This window comes from Vitis riparia, chromosome 1 (assembly GCF_004353265.1).
Source record: "Vitis riparia cultivar Riparia Gloire de Montpellier isolate 1030 chromosome 1, EGFV_Vit.rip_1.0, whole genome shotgun sequence".
Classification (NCBI taxonomy): domain Eukaryota; kingdom Viridiplantae; phylum Streptophyta; class Magnoliopsida; order Vitales; family Vitaceae; genus Vitis; species Vitis riparia.
The window spans coordinates 1,948,411-1,967,175 of NC_048431.1; the positions used below are offsets into that span (position 1 = coordinate 1,948,411).

Sequence of the window (18,765 nt, forward strand, 5' to 3'; positions counted from 1 at the left end):
TAATCTTTTGTTCACTATTCAAAATAGCATTCTTTACTTATTCTTCAAATTTTTCATTAAAAGTTCCAATATATCTAATACCATCCCATAATAGAATTATGAACTCCTCCTCCTAAGACGAACGATTGCAGAATTTTCTACCTCAAAACTGGTGGTTCAAAGCGTCCAGTTTCTCTCTGTTCATCAACTAAAGGGGTCAGAGTTTCGAACAAAGCAATATTTAACTGTGAAAAGAAACAAAAGAGAAAAAAAAAATGAATATTAAAATTTTCACACTTTTCCTTGCGATTTATCACCAACCAAACAAAACAGGAAGGAATAACAGGTCATATCTCTACTCACACACGCAAAAAAATCACCGAATTCGATAAAATTACCCGAACCGACCGGTCTTCCAAGCTTGTCCATGCTTATTACTGCCTCCAATCCGCGAAATACTCACAAAATCCTCCTCCGTGAACTCCGCATTGTTGTACGCCAACAAAGCCGGGCCTTGCCACTGCGCCAACTTCTCCGACAAGAGCGACTCACTGCCGTGAACCCTCCGGTCCAAGCAGAGACACACCTTGGTGGCACCGGCGTCATCGGCGTTCTGTATCAGCTCCTTCAACACTGTCGTCCCCTCAGGATAATTCAACAGCACCTCTCGAATCCGGCGTGTGAGATCCACCTTCTGGCCGAAATCCTCCAGAAGGATAGAGTCTGGCCCCGGCGCCGGCGCCGGCATGGGAAATTCCATTTCCTCCGGCGACGATGGCTGCAAGGGACGATCAATGCAAGGCTGGATTCTTTTAGACCATGAAGATCGATTTATTTACGTAGAAATGCCATTGAGATTGATTTACAAAAGTGGTAGCTTGGATATTAAGGCAACGCCGAAGAGAGATTAGAGAGATCAACGAAGAAAGAAACAAAGGTCGGACGTCTCTAACGTGCGCTGGGTGCGCTAGGTTCGGTATGCGTTTGCATTGAGTCTTGACTTTGACGGGTCCGCCTCGCCTTCCTGATTAGTAATTAAAAGTCTGTCTTATAGAACCAAGACTATCTCCTAAATTTACTCATGATAATAAACAATAAGAAAATGAAAATTATGGCTACTAATTGAATGTAATTAATTAAGAGTAACTTATACATAATCAATCTTATTTTTCATATTCATCCTACATTTATTTCCATTTCCTCATTTTAAAAGGTTTTTTATATGAATTAATTTGTTAAAATAAATGAAATAATCATAGTATCCGTGAATTTAACATATTTCATTTTTTTTACTTATAACTCATTTTTGACATAAATATCTTTAACCATTTCAAGTATTTACATATAGGTTTTAGAAGAATTATTTGTTTAAAATAAAAAATAAAAAAAGAAATAGGGTATTTTTGTCAAAATATAGTAAAAAAAAATTTATTAAAAGTTAGATTTCTAAAATTCAATTATCTTTTTAATCAAATAACCATTTTTATATCAAGTATGGGAATTATCACCATCAATAAGAGAAAAATGTTTTTGCTCTAAGCATTTTAGAGGCACGGATTGATTCCACAAACCTTTGGTATAGGACAACATCAAATTATTTAAGGTTTGTTTGAACGAGAATGAATATTTTATTTATATTCTCATTTCCTTGAATGAATTTGGTTATTTCCATTTTTATGTTTGAATGCATATAAGAATACAATGTTTTCTAAATGAATTTGATTATTTTGTTTGAATGCATATAAGAATGTTAGGTTTGAATAATAATTTTTTTCATCTCAATATTAAGTAAAAATGAGAATAAATATAAAAATAAATAAATTGTCAATAATATCCATATATATAATTTAAAATAATTTTTCATTTCAAAAAAAATATCACATTAGACATAATTTGAAACAATTTTTTATTTTCATTTAAAAATATTTTTTTCTTAAATAATAAAAATCTATTTGTGTGTGTGATTTATCACTAAATTTAATAATTTTATGAAATAATTTAAAACTCAAAAAATACACAATGACTATAAAAAATAATAGACATAATTAATATTTTAAATCCTTTAATAGATCTTGTAGTTTTTAAGAATAATTTGAAATTCAAAAAATTGATTAATTAATTATAGATTAAATAAAATAATTTATAATGTCATCTTCTTAATTGAGTAATAAATGTATGCATATAATGAAAATTTTGGTTCACTTATACCTTAAAAAATTAAAATTTATTTGTTTTTATATTTATTTAAAATATATTAATATTAGCAAATATTAATTTTGAATAATTATTCTTTATTTTTAAAAAAAAATAATTAATTATGTTTTTATAAGATGTTAATATTAATATTTTTTTATCAAATTTAAAAAATCAAATAAATAGTATTAAAAATGATTAATTTTGAATTATTGTTATTTATTTTTTTAAAAATAAATCAATTATCTATATTTTAAAATATTTATAAAAAATGAAATTTATAATTTTATTATATTATTAATATTCATATTTGATTTAAAACCGTTTATTTTTAATTTATTTTGTAAATAAAAAATTATTTTTATTTTTAATAAAACATGAATTAGATTTAGTGTACATTATATAAATTGAATTTACCATTTGTATTTTGTACAAAATCAAAATAAAATAAAACATTTTTAAAACAACTTATCTAAAAGGAAATCTTTAATTTTAAATTTTTGAAAAGTATTTTTAAAAATAACTTGTATTAAAAAATCAAAACATGAATGAATTGAAATTTCACTTATAAACATACTATATTTTCATCAGAATCACTAATTTCATTTTCATCATCATTTAAATTATCCAAATACGGGGATGAATAAGAAAAAAAAACTTCAATATCAAACACGTTTTTAATGAATTTCAAATATTAAAAAAGGTTGTATATTTTTTATAAATTATTTTATTTTATATTAAAATAGTGTTTTGAAAAAACGAGTTCATTTTCTACCTTTAAAATTTTATATTATAAAATATATTATACGACGAATGTATGAAATGGGGCTTCTCATGGTAAGTATCCTACGTAGAAAAATTGATCATGATCCAAAATTCTTTCAACCCCATGGAAAGATCAAAACATTAAGTTTACTTAGTTACAACAATCTCAATAAAGACATTATCTATACCACAAGGGAGTGGAATATGTCATAGCAAAATTGATGAAAAGTAAGGTTTTCAGATTACCTTTTGAAATGTCCAAAAATCTTGATTAATTATTTTATTAATCAATTTTCTCACCTCAAGTCATTAATAGAACTACGAAAACCATTTTTTTTTTCTCATAGCACAAAAGTTTTAACCTTCATTTTCACATAAAAAAACAAGAAAAATTTTTAAAAATAACTTTTTTTTCTTTAGAAAGAAGAATGTATGTTTTTTTTTTTTGTATTCAAGCAGAAAAGAAAAAAAAAGACGTATTTCTCTCTCTCTAGTGCTTTTTAAGGAGAGACCGTGCTCTAAGAGAGAGAAAAAAAACTTAATAGTGACAGTTTTTTGATAGTTTAAACTCTCACGAACCGCTCTCCTTATTTCTCTCATTTATTAGATCGAGTCAAATTAGCCTACTTGGACACCCAAACCTAACTAAAAATAATAATAATTTTAAATAAAAATAAATATATAAATATCAACATATGGAAAATAAGATAGCATACCATTATAAAATATTTTTAAAATAAAAATTAAAACAAAAACAAATGAACCAAAGTGTATCTTACATTTTATATAACTCTTATTTTCATTTGCACTTCCATATTTTATTTGTATATTTTTTTCATATTTTATTTTATTGTTTACTTTACATTTTACCTTTTTAAGTACAAAAAAAACATAGATGTTAGTGATATGCGTAGAGATGAAATCAACATGAAATTTTAGGACGGTTGACTTTTCTTCAAGTCAAAGGTTTAGACAATCTAAGACTTTGTATGTTTTTTTTTGGATGATTTTAACTAAAAAATAATAGTTTTCATGTACAAATATTTTTCCACTTATATGAAAAAGGTATTTAATTAAATTTTTATAATACCAATATTCGAAGGACAAACATTTAATTCAATTAACACCCCACGTCACACAAGTCTGAGGTTGGTTACCAATCTGTGGATAGAAAAATGTATGCATGATGGACGGTTAGGATGAGAAGTCAAGCCATCAGCCATGCCACTAAGTGAATAATACCAAACGGGTGCTTCACCATGATACAATGTATGCAAAAATCAAGCAATAGATAACAATACAACGTGGGAACCATATGATAACAACGTGAAGGCTACCACCACCACCACCAACTACTATTAGAAAATCAACTCTCAAACTCTATTGATTCTTCCTATATAATCATCCATGCAACTCAAGAACAGCAAATCAGGCTGTTGATGATCAGTAGCTGAATTGGGTCTCAATCATGGAGAGGAGCTTCACTCATTGCTTGGTTCTAGCCATTTCTTGGGACTGTTTGCCCTGGAGGCAACAGCTGGGGCAAGCTTCAACTATGGTGATGCCATGGAGAAGAGCTTGATGTTTTTTGAGGCACAGAGGTCAGGGAAGCTGCCGGTGAACCAGAGAGTCAAGTGGCGGGGGGATTCGGGACTCCGTGATGGGCTTCTTCAAGGGGTGAGGAGGCTCTTGAGTGGTGTCTTTCTCTTTATATCAATGGAGTTTCTTTTGTTTGTTTGGTTGTTTGTTTGTGTTCTTAGTAGGGTTCTCATGGGGTTTTGAATTAGGTGGACTTGGTGGGAGGGTACTATGATGCCGGAGACCATGTGAAGTTTGGGCTGCCAATGGCTTTTACAGTGACCATGCTTTCATGGGGAGCCATCGATTACAGGAAAGAGATCACAGGCTTGAACCAGATGGGAGACACACTGGCTGCTATCAAATGGGGGACTGATTACTTCATCAAGGCACATACTGAGCCGGATGTTCTCTGGGGACAGGTGAGACTTTTGGGAACTAAGGAAGGAGTTTGGTCACCTATTTCATAGGCCAAGCTCTTGATGAAACCTCAAGCCAAGACCAATATTATTTTCTTTTACTTCTGTACATAGATATAACTATATTTTTATATATTGAATGGCCCCCATCAACATCAACATCACCAATTTTGTAGAATTCACCTTGTAATGGAGATTTGGTGCCTGAAATATTTCAGGTGGGGGATGGAGACTCTGATCACTACTGTTGGGAGCGCGCAGAGGACATGACGACACCTAGAAATGCTTACAAACTTGACCCCAATCATCCAGGCTCTGATCTTGCTGGTGAAACTGCAGCTGCCATGGCTGCAGCCTCCATGGCTTTCAAGCTTTATAACTCTTCCTACTCCAGTCTGCTCTTAGCTCATGGAAAGCAGGTGAGGGCCTTTGTGCAGCCACTTGAATAGTCTCTAGTTAAGATAAGAATGCAGGGGCTTATTAGCAACTTGAAGGAAGAAAAAAGAGTAATAGATAGGGACGGAGTATAATATGCTTAAATAAGTTGAAAAATAGCTGAAATTTTAACAAATAATTGTCGATCTATTGCAGCTTTTCTCATTTGCGGATAGATTCAGGGGTCACTATGATGATTCCATCCAGTGTGCTAGGCAGTACTACACTTCATCAGGTTACTCGGTTAGTAGTACAACAGAGTTTTTCCTCAAATTCTTGCTGTTTCTTGTGTATTAATTTTCTAAACCAACTTCTTCTCTGGTGAAGGATGAGTTACTGTGGGCTGCTGCTTGGCTTTTCCGGGCTACTGGCGATGAATACTATTTGAAGTATGTAGTGGATAATGCAGTCTCTATGGGAGGAACTGGATGGGCAGTAAAAGAGTTCTCTTGGGACAACAAATACGCTGGTGTGCAGATTCTTCTTTCAAAGGTAATTACATTTTCTCATCACCTCTTCAAGAATGATTTTTATCTTTCAAGACCATTAGAAGAGAAGCTCAGTGCTAGGAATGTTATTAGCTTTTCTTTCCTCCATCTTCTCAGCTACCAAACAGAGCATCAGGAAAAGTCCTACCCCACCAATCCTTTCAGTAATTAGGAAATCTGAATCCAAGAAAATCATAGCACTTTGTATACTAATTTGCAGGTATTGATGGAGGGACGCGGTGGAGCGTACACTTCAACACTGAATAAGTACCAGGCCAAGGCGGATTTCTTCGCATGTGCTTGTCTGCAGAAGAATGATGGCTACAATGTTCCCTTGACTCCAGGTTAGCACCAATCAGTGAAGTGCTAACAATCTTTCCATCATCTCGCTGGGCTTGGGACTTCCTCAAAATAATCCCCTTTTTTTCTCTTGATCTTTGGCATTTTTACCAGGTGGCTTAGTGTACTTGCATGAATGGAACAACATGCAGTATGCCTCATCTGCTGCATTCCTTCTTGCTGTCTACTCTGATTACCTCTCTGCTGAAAATGCTGTACTCAAATGCCCAGATGCCCAAGTCCAACCCTATGAGCTCCTCAATTTTGCAAAGTCACAGGTGCATACAAGAAATCTGTTTACAGCATTTTCACTTAAATCAACTCTTCTGTATACTGATTTCTTTATGTGGTTGATTCAAAGGCTGACTACATTCTGGGAAAAAATCCCAAGTCCATGAGCTACCTAGTTGGTTATGGACAGAAGTATCCAGTCCATGCTCACCACAGAGGTTCTTCCATTGCCTCTGTAGCTGTCCTCCACTCTACAGTTGGATGTGTGGAGGGATTTGAGTCATGGTACCATCGCCCTGAAGCAAACCCTAATGTTATTTATGGAGGTCTTGTGGGAGGTCCCGACAAGAACGATGGATTCTCCGATGACCGGTCCAATTATGAGCAGACTGAGCCAACACTTTCAGGCAGTGCTCCTCTTGTAGGCCTCTTCTCCAAGCTGCAGAACCTAATAGGAACTTCAGGTTGGCTTTAATCTAACACTCAATAAAATGGAAAGCCCTTTAAATTCTAATCACATCTACTAAAATTCTAAGTTTACAGGTTCCCATTCTCAAAAATCACCTGCGCCCCATCACCAAAACACACCAAGTAAGACCAGATTTCATCCTTGATCTGCGGTCCTACATGATTTTAAAGTAAGATACCTGGGTTTTTCCTGATTTAATCTCATTACATCTGCCTCACTTCATTTCGCAGGTTCTTATGGTAAGGAAAAACCAGCACCCAATACATCAGGTAAATAAATTGTTATTAAACAAAACGACTATACATAGAGAGGAAGTAGAAGATTTATTGAGATAATTAAGTTATTTATGCAGATGTCCCGGTGGAATTCATTCATTCCATAACCAACACATGGACTATTGGAAGAACAACTTACTACAGGCATAAGGTGATCATCAAGAACAAGTCCCAAAAGCCAATTACAGACCTCAAGTTGGCAATTGAAAACCTTTCGGGAACCCTATGGGGCCTTAACCCATGTCAAGAGAAGAACACCTATGAGCTCCCACAATGGCTGAAAGTACTACAGCCTGGATCACAAAGCAGTTTTGTTTATGTTCAAGGAGGCCCCCAAGCCAAGGTTTCAGTTCTTAGCTACCATTAAGCATCTCATCAGAGGAATTTCAAATTCAGATGCAGACAGATAAGACTAAAGAAAATTTTCAGTTCTTCCTATACATACTATTAAATTCCCCAAGTTTGTAGTTTGCTGATTATAATTTTCAGTTCAACAGTAAACTTAATTGAAGATAAATTTATCTTGAAAACAACATTTTTCAAAAAGTCCCAGAGCTTTCTATCATAGGAAGCCTGTTTGTGGGGTTACGGCTAAAAGAAATCAAAGACAATTAACTTTCAACAACAATTTAAATGGTCTCACCGCAATGGATTTACATGCAAGTTATCTTTTCCATGTAATCCACATAGCTTTTTAAAACGTAAGAAAGTTTTTCATTGAAGTGACTTGAATGGAACCTGAAATGAGAATTTCTATACCATATTCAGCAAGGTTGGCAAGAATCTCTGAAAACTGTGAAACAAGAGTATAACTGAAACACCATCACATTTATAGTTTTTTCCTTTCCAGTTGGGTGTTTGTGAGCCCATATAAGCATGTAGAAAAATAAAGTAGCAAATATTATTGCCAGAAAAAAATAAAATTGTAATGCTCAGTGACCTATAGATGTCATGCAGTAATTCCACGAAACAAATGCCTACTTCACAGAGGGGTAATAAGCCAAAAGTAACACCTCTTAAAGAGTTAAAACCAAATACCAAAATCTTACAAAAATTGTCAACAAACAAAAATGATACTACTATATGAAGATAGAAGGAGGCGGCACTCTGTATCTCCAAAATCCCCCCTTAAGGCCTTACTCATCATTGAAAGTTGTCTTCTTACCTGTGCAATATTACAACAGATTTGAGATTCATTAGAAATATAAAATACATACCAGCTACAAATAAGTCATTGAGATGGGGGAAATAATAGCATTAGTGTAATATGGAGATGTTTGCCCATAAGAGTAATATTTAGGGTGTGGGGGAAAATATTGGATAAAACAAAGACAAGACATACCTGTGCCAGCAGCACCCATGTTTGGTTTATTAAAACCTCCACGTCCTCTGCCACCACCGCCAAAACGGCCCCCACCACCACTAAAACGGCCCCCACCACCACCACCAAAACGGTCCCCACCACCACCTCGTCCACCTCCACGTCTACCTCCAAACCGACCACCATCTCTACCACCACTCCTTCCACCACTTCTGCCACCACCATCACGGCTATCACCTCTGGGCTTTGCCTCTTCAACATTCAAGGTATAACCTCCCAGTTCTGTTCCATTGAGTTCAAGAGCTTTGTTGAAGCTGTCACCATCTGTGAAGTCCATGTAAGCAATCCTACAAGAGATATTAGATGGATTTATAGTTGATACTTTGGATGATAAAACTGAATCAGACAAGTAGGTCAGTTGCAAGATAAAAGAATACATAGATTAAAGGTAAAGTTCAAATATAAGGTCTCTGTACGTATTACCAACTTCACTCAAAATTCACCAACATCAATTCCTACAAGATACTTGAAATAGTTTAACCTCCATGATCTTGTGAATTCATCTATTTTACAGCTTCTCCAAACAAGGAGTCTTTGTGGTTTTGAATAACACTTTACCATTTCATAAAACATTAATAAATATATCAACTGGCTATAAGTTTCATAAGAATTTCCTAAACCTTGGGGAGTCACAGAGTCGAGGTAATGCTACTTTCCCATAAAGGGGCTGATTTTCTGAAAATTGGAAATTACACAACCCCTTCTTTAGATACTAAGCAACCTTTAACCATGAGAATATATATTCCAACAAGATGGCCCAACCAAATGTTTTTGTGGAGCGTATCCAGCAACATCATAATCATGAAGGTATTGAATATTTATATGAAAACAATAACAAGATAGGGCTATTCTAAATACCTATACACATCCATTAAAGACTCTTCTTTAGATATGAAGCAACCTAAAATGGAAAATAATTTGTTTTACAGCATGATCGAAACTAAATGCATTACAAATCATCTGTTTATCTATTTCAATATGACAAGGACAAGACGCTTTGGATGTAAAAGAGCAAGAATACACACCCCTTAACAGAACCAGATTCATAATCTTTAGGGATTGAAATCCTTGAAATATCCCCACAAGACCCAAAATACTCTTCCAGGGTGCTCCTAACCTGGTCCTCAGCACTTGCATTTAGCACACATTCAACCACAAATCTTCTAAATGTAAAAAAATCAAGAGAAATAAATATCACAATAAGAAATCGATGTGATTGCCTGGTCCTCATCGCCGCTTTTATCAAAGCCCCGAACAAATATCGTCTGTGCCTGACTCCCTCCCTTTTGGAATGAATTGCTTTCTTTTCTGCAATATAGCCATAAAATAAAGTTCAAGAATCCAGTTAACCTAACAAGAAAATAACATTATAATTAGGAATTGAGACAAGAAATACCCGCTATATGGAGTATATGCGCCCCTTTCACGGGCCAAATCAAGTCTGACAGCACGACCCAACAAGTCTTTACCATTCATTTTGAGAGCCTTCTGTGCTGCAATGACAAGCAATTTAATATAAAGAGAATACAAAAATCCTCAAAATGTTCTCAACTTTTAAAACATGAACACACGACTCAATCACAACTTTGAGGGCCAAGGATAACCAAAGCATCCACCCATAACCTTAACAAAAGCAACAACATACTCTTGTAAATTTATTTGACAATAGCATCTCTTACATGCATTAATTATTTTTCAAAACTGTATCTTTCAGTTTAATTTATGGGAGCCAACATCCTTTTCACATGATAAAATTATAAAAGAATTCTTTGTTTGGAAGTCAACATCTAGGTAGCACAAAAAAATAGAACTACAGTGAAAACTCTTCACATTACATAGGAGTTAACACCCAACATTTTTGAATTCCAAAATCCCAGTTAGTCATCAGGGTCAAGTTTTATCAATACCCTAATATGATCTAATCATGTGATCCTACATACTTAACAACACAACTACATTTCCCCATGTAATTACCGTACAAAAACACCTATTAGAGACAAATATAATCACAGGACATTAATATTATCAATCTAAAGGAGCCACGAAAGGGCCAGGGCAGAAGCATACCTTCTGTGCTGCTTCTGGAGTAGCAAACTCAACATGACCAAAGCCCTTGAACCTCCCGTCTGCATCTGAGGAGAAACGGACATCAACAACTTCACCGGCATCTTTAAAGAAATGCTCCCTGCAGAAATAAATTCCCTAGTTGAAGATCACATAAGAAAAATCCTAAAGACTTATGGGAATACATAGTGACATACACATCCTCTTTTTGAACACTAAAAGATAGATTGCCAACAAACAGTGTCTTGCTTCCAGTGCTCTCCACTTGAGGAGTGGCAGGGGTTTTGGGCTGCATAAAAATTCATAACTAATTTAATCCATGTGCAAGTAGCAAACTGATATTAGAATGGCCACAACAGGATAAAAAGATAATTACAGCTTTCTTCCCAGATTTTGAATCAGTCTGCTTAGCAGGTGTTTCAGCATCTACCATTTCCACATCAGTGCCCTGTACAGTCACAAAAATTTCCAAGAATCAGTTAGTTGGAGAATATTATATTGAATGGGCATTCATGTGAACCAAAAAAATATCTATAGTTGAAGCACAGCCCTTCTTCTTCCTCTTTTTAAATTAAGCATGTTATGCTATTGAAGGACCAGATCCACAGCTCAAATAAATTTTGATTATTAACACCATCACAGGAGATCTGCATTAATTTTTTTCTAATGACCACAGGGTATCAAGGCCCTACTCCTATAAGGGTTCAAAGGCATAGGGCTAATCCAAGTGGAAACTGTAAAAACTAGCACAGCAACAATCCTTGCAGGCACATGACAGCTATCCTAATTACCATCACCTAAGAATAAGATATAGCAATGTCCACACTCCACTCTGTCAGAAAACAATCAAAACAAAATCATGCAACTGTTAACATTCCAGTGCTAATTTCCATCATACAGCTCAAGAGGTAACTTTACATTCTTCTTTGGGGTCTTGGAAGGCTCTCCCTCATCGCTTTCTTCCTCAGATGAATCCTCCTCTGAGGAATCCTCCTCAGGACCGCTGCTTTTCTTTGACACTTGAGTAGCCTGCTTTAGTATGATACCAGTACGACTTCATCAGGGGCCTACGCTACCTATAATATTATAAATCAATTCATCTGCCCAAAAAATTTTGAACCACCTTACCTTCTTTGGCAATGGTATCTTTGAGGGCTCATCTTCTGAATCAGAGCTTTCCTCTTCGCTACTGCTTGATTTTCCAGCATTAGAAGGAACTGAAGCCTACAGCATGAAATGTTGCATAAGGTGACCCCTCACAAACATTACAAGCGACAAAATGACAAGAACTTGTAAATAATTTATAGATACCGGAACTTTCAACTTTTTCTTTTGAGGCTCTTCATCACTTTCATCAGAACTATCATCTTCACTGCTATCTTCTTTAGGTGCTGGTTTTTTCTGTGGTTCCTCTACATCCACAGAATTGAGCAGAGCATCAAATTTGACAAGCTAAGGTGATGCCAGAATTTTTGAGAAATAAAAAGAATATAGTTATATTCTCAACCATGTGGCCTAAAATTTCTATCAATGGACCAAAACAAGGAGAGGCTGGTGTCTTCTAAAAAGGAATTAGGGAGCCAATAAAAAGTGAAATTGTACAGAATACTCTAAAGCAAAATGAGCTGCACATCATGCAAGACTACAGGAATATGGAACTAATGATCGCTGAAAAAAAATAGCAACGCTTGATAATTATATGTGTGTGTGTGTGCACACGTGCACACTTGCTTAACAGAGATAGACAACCTATTGAAATTTAGCCAAATGTTTTACTATGCTGTAGAAATATATATATATATATATATATATATATATGGAGCCCCAAAAAAAATATTTAAAAACTAATCCCCTACCACTAGAGAAGTGCACATGCCCATCTCAACTTCTATTTTAGGCAGCACCTTGCTTTGTGCAAAGATTCTACTCAATACACATATTCAATCTAATTACTAAGACATTTCACACACTATCAAAGAATAAACAATCTATTATTGCTTGTTAGCAAATGGAGCCAAGAAATTGTCGCCTACACATAACAGTCACCAACATAGAGCTATACTTCTGGCTAAAATTATCAATCAGAACTAATCAACAACTACTTTATCAGCATTTAATAGCAGGACGAAGCAGTTTACTTGCTCTAACATTCCTCTAGGAAGGTGGAAGGATGAAAAACGCACCTCTTCTTCCTCTGAAGAGGTCTCAGAAGAACTATCACTAGACTGTACTTTCTTTTTAGGTGCTGCAGCAGCTACATTCTTTGCAGCAGTTGGTTCCTGCACATTATTAGTTTGGGTAAGAAAATAAACATAATAATAATACAATACTAGAATGAGCAAGAAATTACATGGCACAAGTAAAAAACACGTATCCAACAATAGACAAAAAACAAATTCAAACCAGCAGAACATGAAGGAAACAGAAACTCAGCACATATTTAAATAGGCATCAGACCTCTTCATCAGAATCACTCTCATCAGAGCTATCACTTGACTCAGCTTTCTTAGGAGCCGCCACTGGAACATTCTTTTGGCTGGAAGGTGGCAACTTCTTAGCTTGAGAAGCAACCTTTGAAGCCTTCTCCTACATATAACAATTAAATATCAGTTTTGGGATTGGAAGGATTCCAATCACAAGAGATGCAGTTGCAAAACTGAGTCAGCAATCGAAAAACATTGCCTCTAAAAACAAGCCAAATGCCAACCAATTAAAGGAAAAAAAAACACGTACAATCAGCTCTAAAGTGGTACAAGACAAATGTAATTGAATATAAGTTTCCAATATATAAAAAAAAAAAAAACATAATATGATGCTTAATATTATAATAATAATAGTTGGCTCTTCTATTTTCCAAAAGAAGGAAACTCCACTCCAACAGAATATCAGAACAATGAAATAGAAATAGTAGTTCAAGTTCAGACACTCACATCCTCCTCATCTGAACTACTATCTGAATCAGAACTATCACTTGACTCTTCTTTCTTCTTGGGAGCCACGACAGAGCCATTCTTAGCAGCCTTGGCAGTGGCTGGTAATTTCTTTGGTTGGGAGCTCACCTTATTAGCTTCTTTCTGTCCATTACGATCAGTCATAGGCATCAGTGTCATTGATTAAGTAATTGAAATTGCTGTACAACAACATGGTTTCATTTCCCTTGATCGTTTAAATAAATTGAGACACTCAATATTTTGCAGTACTCACGATTTCTTCATCCGAGTCTGAATCATCACTGCTGTCAGAGCTTGAACTGTCACTCACCTTCTTTGCAGCAGCCACTGGGCCAGCGGCAGTGCCGTTCTTAGAAGCAGATATAGGTTTTTTCTTTGAAGGAACAGCAACTTTAGAATCAGGCTCCTGCCACAAGATAGTGAAACATCATAACATCAAACATATATGCAGCAATGTCCAATAATGCATTATGAAACACTAATTGATTAAAAGATGAATATGCAATGATGTATTGTGAATAACTAATTCAGTACAATGACAGAGTAAACAAGCATATTTAATTATTTTATAAACCACTCACCTCGTCAGATGAAGATTCCTCATCAGATGAAGATTCCTCAACAGTTACTTTAGCAGGTGGTTTTGCCGCAATCGCTCCCTTCTTAGAGGCTGTTGTAGCCTTTGGCTAGTTCACAAATTGTAAACCCATTATACAACAAGTTACATCATTCGCTCTAAAAAAGAACAGGTATGATTACCCTCAAATCGTGAAAACAAATAATTAATATAGAATATACTAACACAATATGTACGTAGCAATCCGGGGCATCATAATACACCCCAAATGATTACACAGCTCTCATTATTACTTAAACAGCAATCATTAATTTTTCATGTCATCCTGTGAGCTTTATCACATGCATGTATGCATACATACATACAAAAATGGGGAAGATAAATACCATACTCTACCAAAATTTAGTTAAAAGATGTTGGGAAACCCAACTGCATTACAACATAAAAGAAAAGGCTGGTTAGGCTTTCTTAATATTTTAACTCCAGACACCATAGTCACCAAATAGACACATTTAATTAACACAATAAAAGATGAATCAAGACCAATTTGCAAGATTTGAAAGTGTCATGTGAATTAGAGTCATGCTTGGTTTCCTCAATCAAATCCAGTCCGGTCAACTTCATATATATTCAGAATTCAATTTAACTTCTATAAACCCAAAACCCTAAAACAATTCCTGTTGAAAAAGCAATATCTACATTTGCATTGGAATTCATGGTTAGATATTGAACCGCACATCAAAAGCTTTCAGCCTCTTTTTGAAGGAGAAAAAACCCATTTAAATCCCAACAAACAAACATGAAAAAACGGGTTTATGATGATAAACCTTTGGCTCTTCATCAGAATCGGATGAAGTCAAGTCCTCTGAGCTACTAGTCTCCTCTTTCTTCTTCTTCTTCGTCTCCACCTTCTGTTGTTTTTTCACTTCGACCTTCTGCTTCTGTACGACCTGCTCCACCCCATTACCTTTTTTCTGCTTCTTCGCGCTCACCACCTTCTCTATCGAATCTTCAGCTTGCCTCTTACCTATATACCAAAATAGTCAGAGCCACCCTAAACAACAAGAGAGAGAGAGAGAGAGAGCACTGGGACATCAAAAATACTTCTAACAAACCTTTTTTGGTAGGTTTGGATGGTGGAGTAACAACGGGAGTTGCATCAACCTGAAAAGAAATAAAGGAAAAGCAATCGAAAACCATAAAATCAATAAATTTCAGATTGTATGAGACTCGACAAATAGAGAGACTGTATGCATCATAACAGAGAGAGAGAGAAAGAAATGTACTTTGGGGGTCGATTTCTTGCTGGACTTTCCCATTTGACCGATAACGAGCTGATCTTTCTTCTAGGGTTCTGAAGAAGGCTGCGAAGAGCTGCAAAACCCTAACCCTAATAAAAAAGAGACCTTTAGGGTTTTAGAGTGAGAGGTAAGAGCAGAGGTGGTGGTATGTAGGGTTTTATATACACTAAGAGTTATTGGCTCTGGAAGAATTAGGGTTTTCGCGATTCGTGGGTTTGTATATTCTACGATTGTAGGTGTTTCTTATCATGCGATTGTTTTGATCCCGATCGTCCATTTTATGATCGCTGCCATCTGGTTGGACCGACGTTGAACCTTGAGGCATTAGGACAAAAATTGCAGCCCCACAACTGTCTTTTACCCTCATTTATTTTAGATACAAATTTGTTTAACTTTATTATAGTTAATGGGGGTGAGAAATAATAGAAAATTATTTTAAATGGAAATATTTTAAATAAAAATAGTTAAAGGTTATTTGACCGTCTGATTTAAAAATATTTTCCTTGTTTTTAAAAATAAAAAATTATTTTTATAATTTTCTAATAATATTTAGTGATTGTTATCTAAAAATAATTTTTTTAAACAAAATAAAAAGCAATTTTTAAAAGCGATTAAAAACACAATGAAAACTTATAAATCTTTTAAAAAACAAATAAAATTAACATAATATCATTTATTTTTTCTTTTCACAATCTATTATGAATATTGTAAATCATAAAATACTACATTCTTTTAAATTACTAGCACTTTTATAAAAAAATTTCAACTTTTTAAAAAATTTAATTGAAGAAATAAATTTCAAACCAAAGTATACTTTATAAATAAATTTTATTAATTTTCAAAAATAATTTAAAACTTTAAAGCTGATTTAATTAAAACAAAAGGTAATGAAACTCAATAATATTAACAAGCAAATAAACTTCAAATTCAACACTATTTAATATCTATTATGGACTAATTTCGGTTTAAAACAATTCTAGTGTTTTTCTTCTACATGAAATCATTATTTTTTATTTATTTTTAATTATGTAAATAATCTATAAATAAAAAAAAAACTTAATGTGTTAGATTTATTAACAAAGTTTAGTAAATTTTTAAAATAATTTAAAACGTAAATAATAAACTCACTAATACCATAAATTTATGAATAAAATCTAGTTCATAACGACTCTATTATTTTTTTTGTACATCATTATATTTTTGTGATTTTTTTCACTATAAAAGTGAACTTCAAATTAAATGATAATTTTTATTGAATTTATTAATGGATTTAATCATTTTTTTAAATAATTTAAAACTCAAAAAATATACATAATTATTAAAAAAAATCATAACTAATATATTATGAGTTTTGACTCTACTGTGCCTCCTATATAGAAATATATATATATTTCTTGAATTTAGGTAAATAAATTATAAATTAAGTAAAATATAATTAATATTTTATATTATTTAGTTAATTCTAAAAATTTTAAGGAATAAATTTGAATTAAAAAAATTTAAGATAAAATATTAATATCCTTCCATTTCTAATATATTTTCACATAAAAAGATACCTTATGATTTTATTATAATATTATTATTTATGTTTTAATAAAAAATATGTTTTAATTTATTTGCAATTATAAAACTATTTTCATTTTAATAAGACCTAAATTTAATTTAATTTATATTATATAAATTTAATTTGCAATATTTGTACACAACAAAAAAAATATATATCTTTAAAAGCAATATATTTAAACAAGTTTTTGGTTTTTTGTTTTTAAAAACAACCTATCAAACACCTTTATGTTTATAAAACACTAAAAATTTGATTTTTGTTATTTAACTTAAAAACAATTTTTAAAAACAAGTTTTAAAAAATATAACCAAACAAACCATTATCACTCTTTTGGTTTTTAAGAATTAAATATTATATTTTTAAAATATAAAATTAATATTTATATTTTCAAATAATATAATTCATTTTTAAATATTTACTATAAAATTTTATCTCATTTTCTTTTATTTATTTATTTTTTATTTTTTTACTTTCTTAGCACACAACATGCTTTACCTTATAACATAATGTATAGAGGAAAATAGTTATATCTTAAAATGATTCGAAAGTTGAAAAAGAAATATTAGGGATCAAGAAAAATAAGAAATGCTTTAGAATAATAAATTTATATTTTTTATTTTTATTTTATATAAATTTTTTCATTGAAAATAATAGAAGAAGATGTTTGTAGATATTTTCAAAATATTTAAAAAAAAAAAAAAACTATAAACTCTAATATAAAATAACAATTTTATTCGCATCCCACAGTTGCTCCTGTTAATTTTTATTTTTCCTGAAAAAAAAAAAGAAAAAAGAAAAAAGGGCTTAGAGCATTAAAGGCAAACTCAACTGATATAAAACCCGCGCACCTTTTCACACCACTCAAAGAACAAACCCAATCTATCTTTTCACACCGCTTAAATAAGAAAAAGGTGGAGAACCCAACTGGATATAATCATATAAATAAACTCATCTATCTTTTCACACCACTTAAATAACAAAGCGGCTATCTTTTCACACCACTCAAATAACAAAGCGGCTCTACCTCGTGAATGGCGGCCCGTGCCCTATAAACGATGAAATCCATCCCCTTTAAACATGCACCATTGGTTCAAACTGATCTATGATGTTAATTTCGAATTTAAAAATTTTCCCATTCACTCCCCACTATTGAATGGTCTGAAAAAATACGGCGGATTTGATTGTTGTTTTTGAAAACTGTTATGGAAACAGTTTCTGAAAAACAATTTTTTTGGGTTTTCATAAAAAAAAAACATGTTATGTTGTATTGAGTTAATAAATTTTTTTTAGAATAAATAAAACAAAAAACATATTTAAAAGTTGTATTTTTTAATTAATAAAATGTTTTTTTATTAATTTGATATTATAAATATATAAATATTTTTTATATGTATCATTCATTTAAATTAAAAAAAATATTTTATTTTGAAACTTTTACATCAGTAATAATTTTTTTAAACAAATGATAACTTTGTCCACTGTGTATAAATATATTAATTTCAATAATTTAAAGAAGAAAAGATTTACGGATGAAGATGTAATGGTTTGATGAAGCTGAGCTATGTGAAAACATAAAAAACAATTAAAAAAAAACCAAAAAAAGAAATAGAAAACACGAAAAACAATCTATTATTCGAACAATGAAAAAACAATGAAAATATATTTTTATTGTTCTAAAAAAAATAGCTTTTGAGAACACAAAAAACAAAAACACACTCTCTTCCCCGAACAAATTTTTTATTTTTTTATTTTCAAG

General features: G+C 32.8%; 3 protein-coding genes across 5 annotated transcripts in view; 1 reads left to right on the plus strand and 2 right to left on the minus strand.

Moving 5' to 3' along the window:
* The window catches only part of LOC117918806 (sacsin), a 50,965-nt gene extending 50,003 nt beyond the window's left edge, over positions 1–962 (minus strand). The window contains 1 exon segment of the mRNA XM_034835709.1: positions 378–962. Coding sequence (XP_034691600.1) covers positions 378–739 — 362 coding nt within the window. The 5' untranslated portion in view covers positions 740–962.
* A 3,418-nt stretch (positions 963–4,380) lies between these two features.
* On the plus strand, positions 4,381–7,701 carry LOC117918884 (endoglucanase 5; the record flags this gene model as incomplete). Its single annotated transcript, XM_034835851.1, has 11 exons — positions 4,381–4,614; positions 4,725–4,937; positions 5,153–5,353; positions 5,526–5,612; positions 5,697–5,861; positions 6,078–6,201; positions 6,311–6,474; positions 6,558–6,891; positions 6,971–7,018; positions 7,127–7,165; positions 7,249–7,701. Coding segments are annotated over 11 exons (1,899 nt in total), but the record flags the coding sequence as incomplete, so codon positions are not given.
* A 349-nt stretch (positions 7,702–8,050) lies between these two features.
* LOC117918838 (nucleolin 2) lies at positions 8,051–15,593 on the minus strand. 3 transcript variants are annotated; one of them, XM_034835787.1, is made up of 19 exons: positions 15,431–15,593; positions 15,260–15,308; positions 14,972–15,171; positions 14,149–14,247; positions 13,878–13,973; positions 13,547–13,690; positions 13,074–13,202; positions 12,800–12,895; positions 11,928–12,026; positions 11,745–11,840; positions 11,535–11,648; positions 10,993–11,064; positions 10,814–10,905; positions 10,620–10,737; positions 9,949–10,037; positions 9,773–9,860; positions 9,578–9,669; positions 8,514–8,839; positions 8,051–8,336 (listed from the first exon to the last, which is right to left on the minus strand). In XM_034835787.1, the coding sequence occupies exons 1-19, from the start codon at positions 15,461–15,463 to the stop codon at positions 8,308–8,310; spliced, it is 2,061 nt and encodes a 686-aa protein (XP_034691678.1). In that variant the 5' UTR covers positions 15,464–15,593; the 3' UTR covers positions 8,051–8,307. The 3 variants fall into 3 exon arrangements, with proteins under 3 accessions (XP_034691678.1, XP_034691669.1, XP_034691660.1); XM_034835778.1 differs by having other exon boundaries at positions 11,535–11,645; positions 13,821–13,973; XM_034835769.1 differs by having other exon boundaries at positions 13,821–13,973.
* Between the last annotated feature and the right edge of the window lie 3,172 nt (positions 15,594–18,765).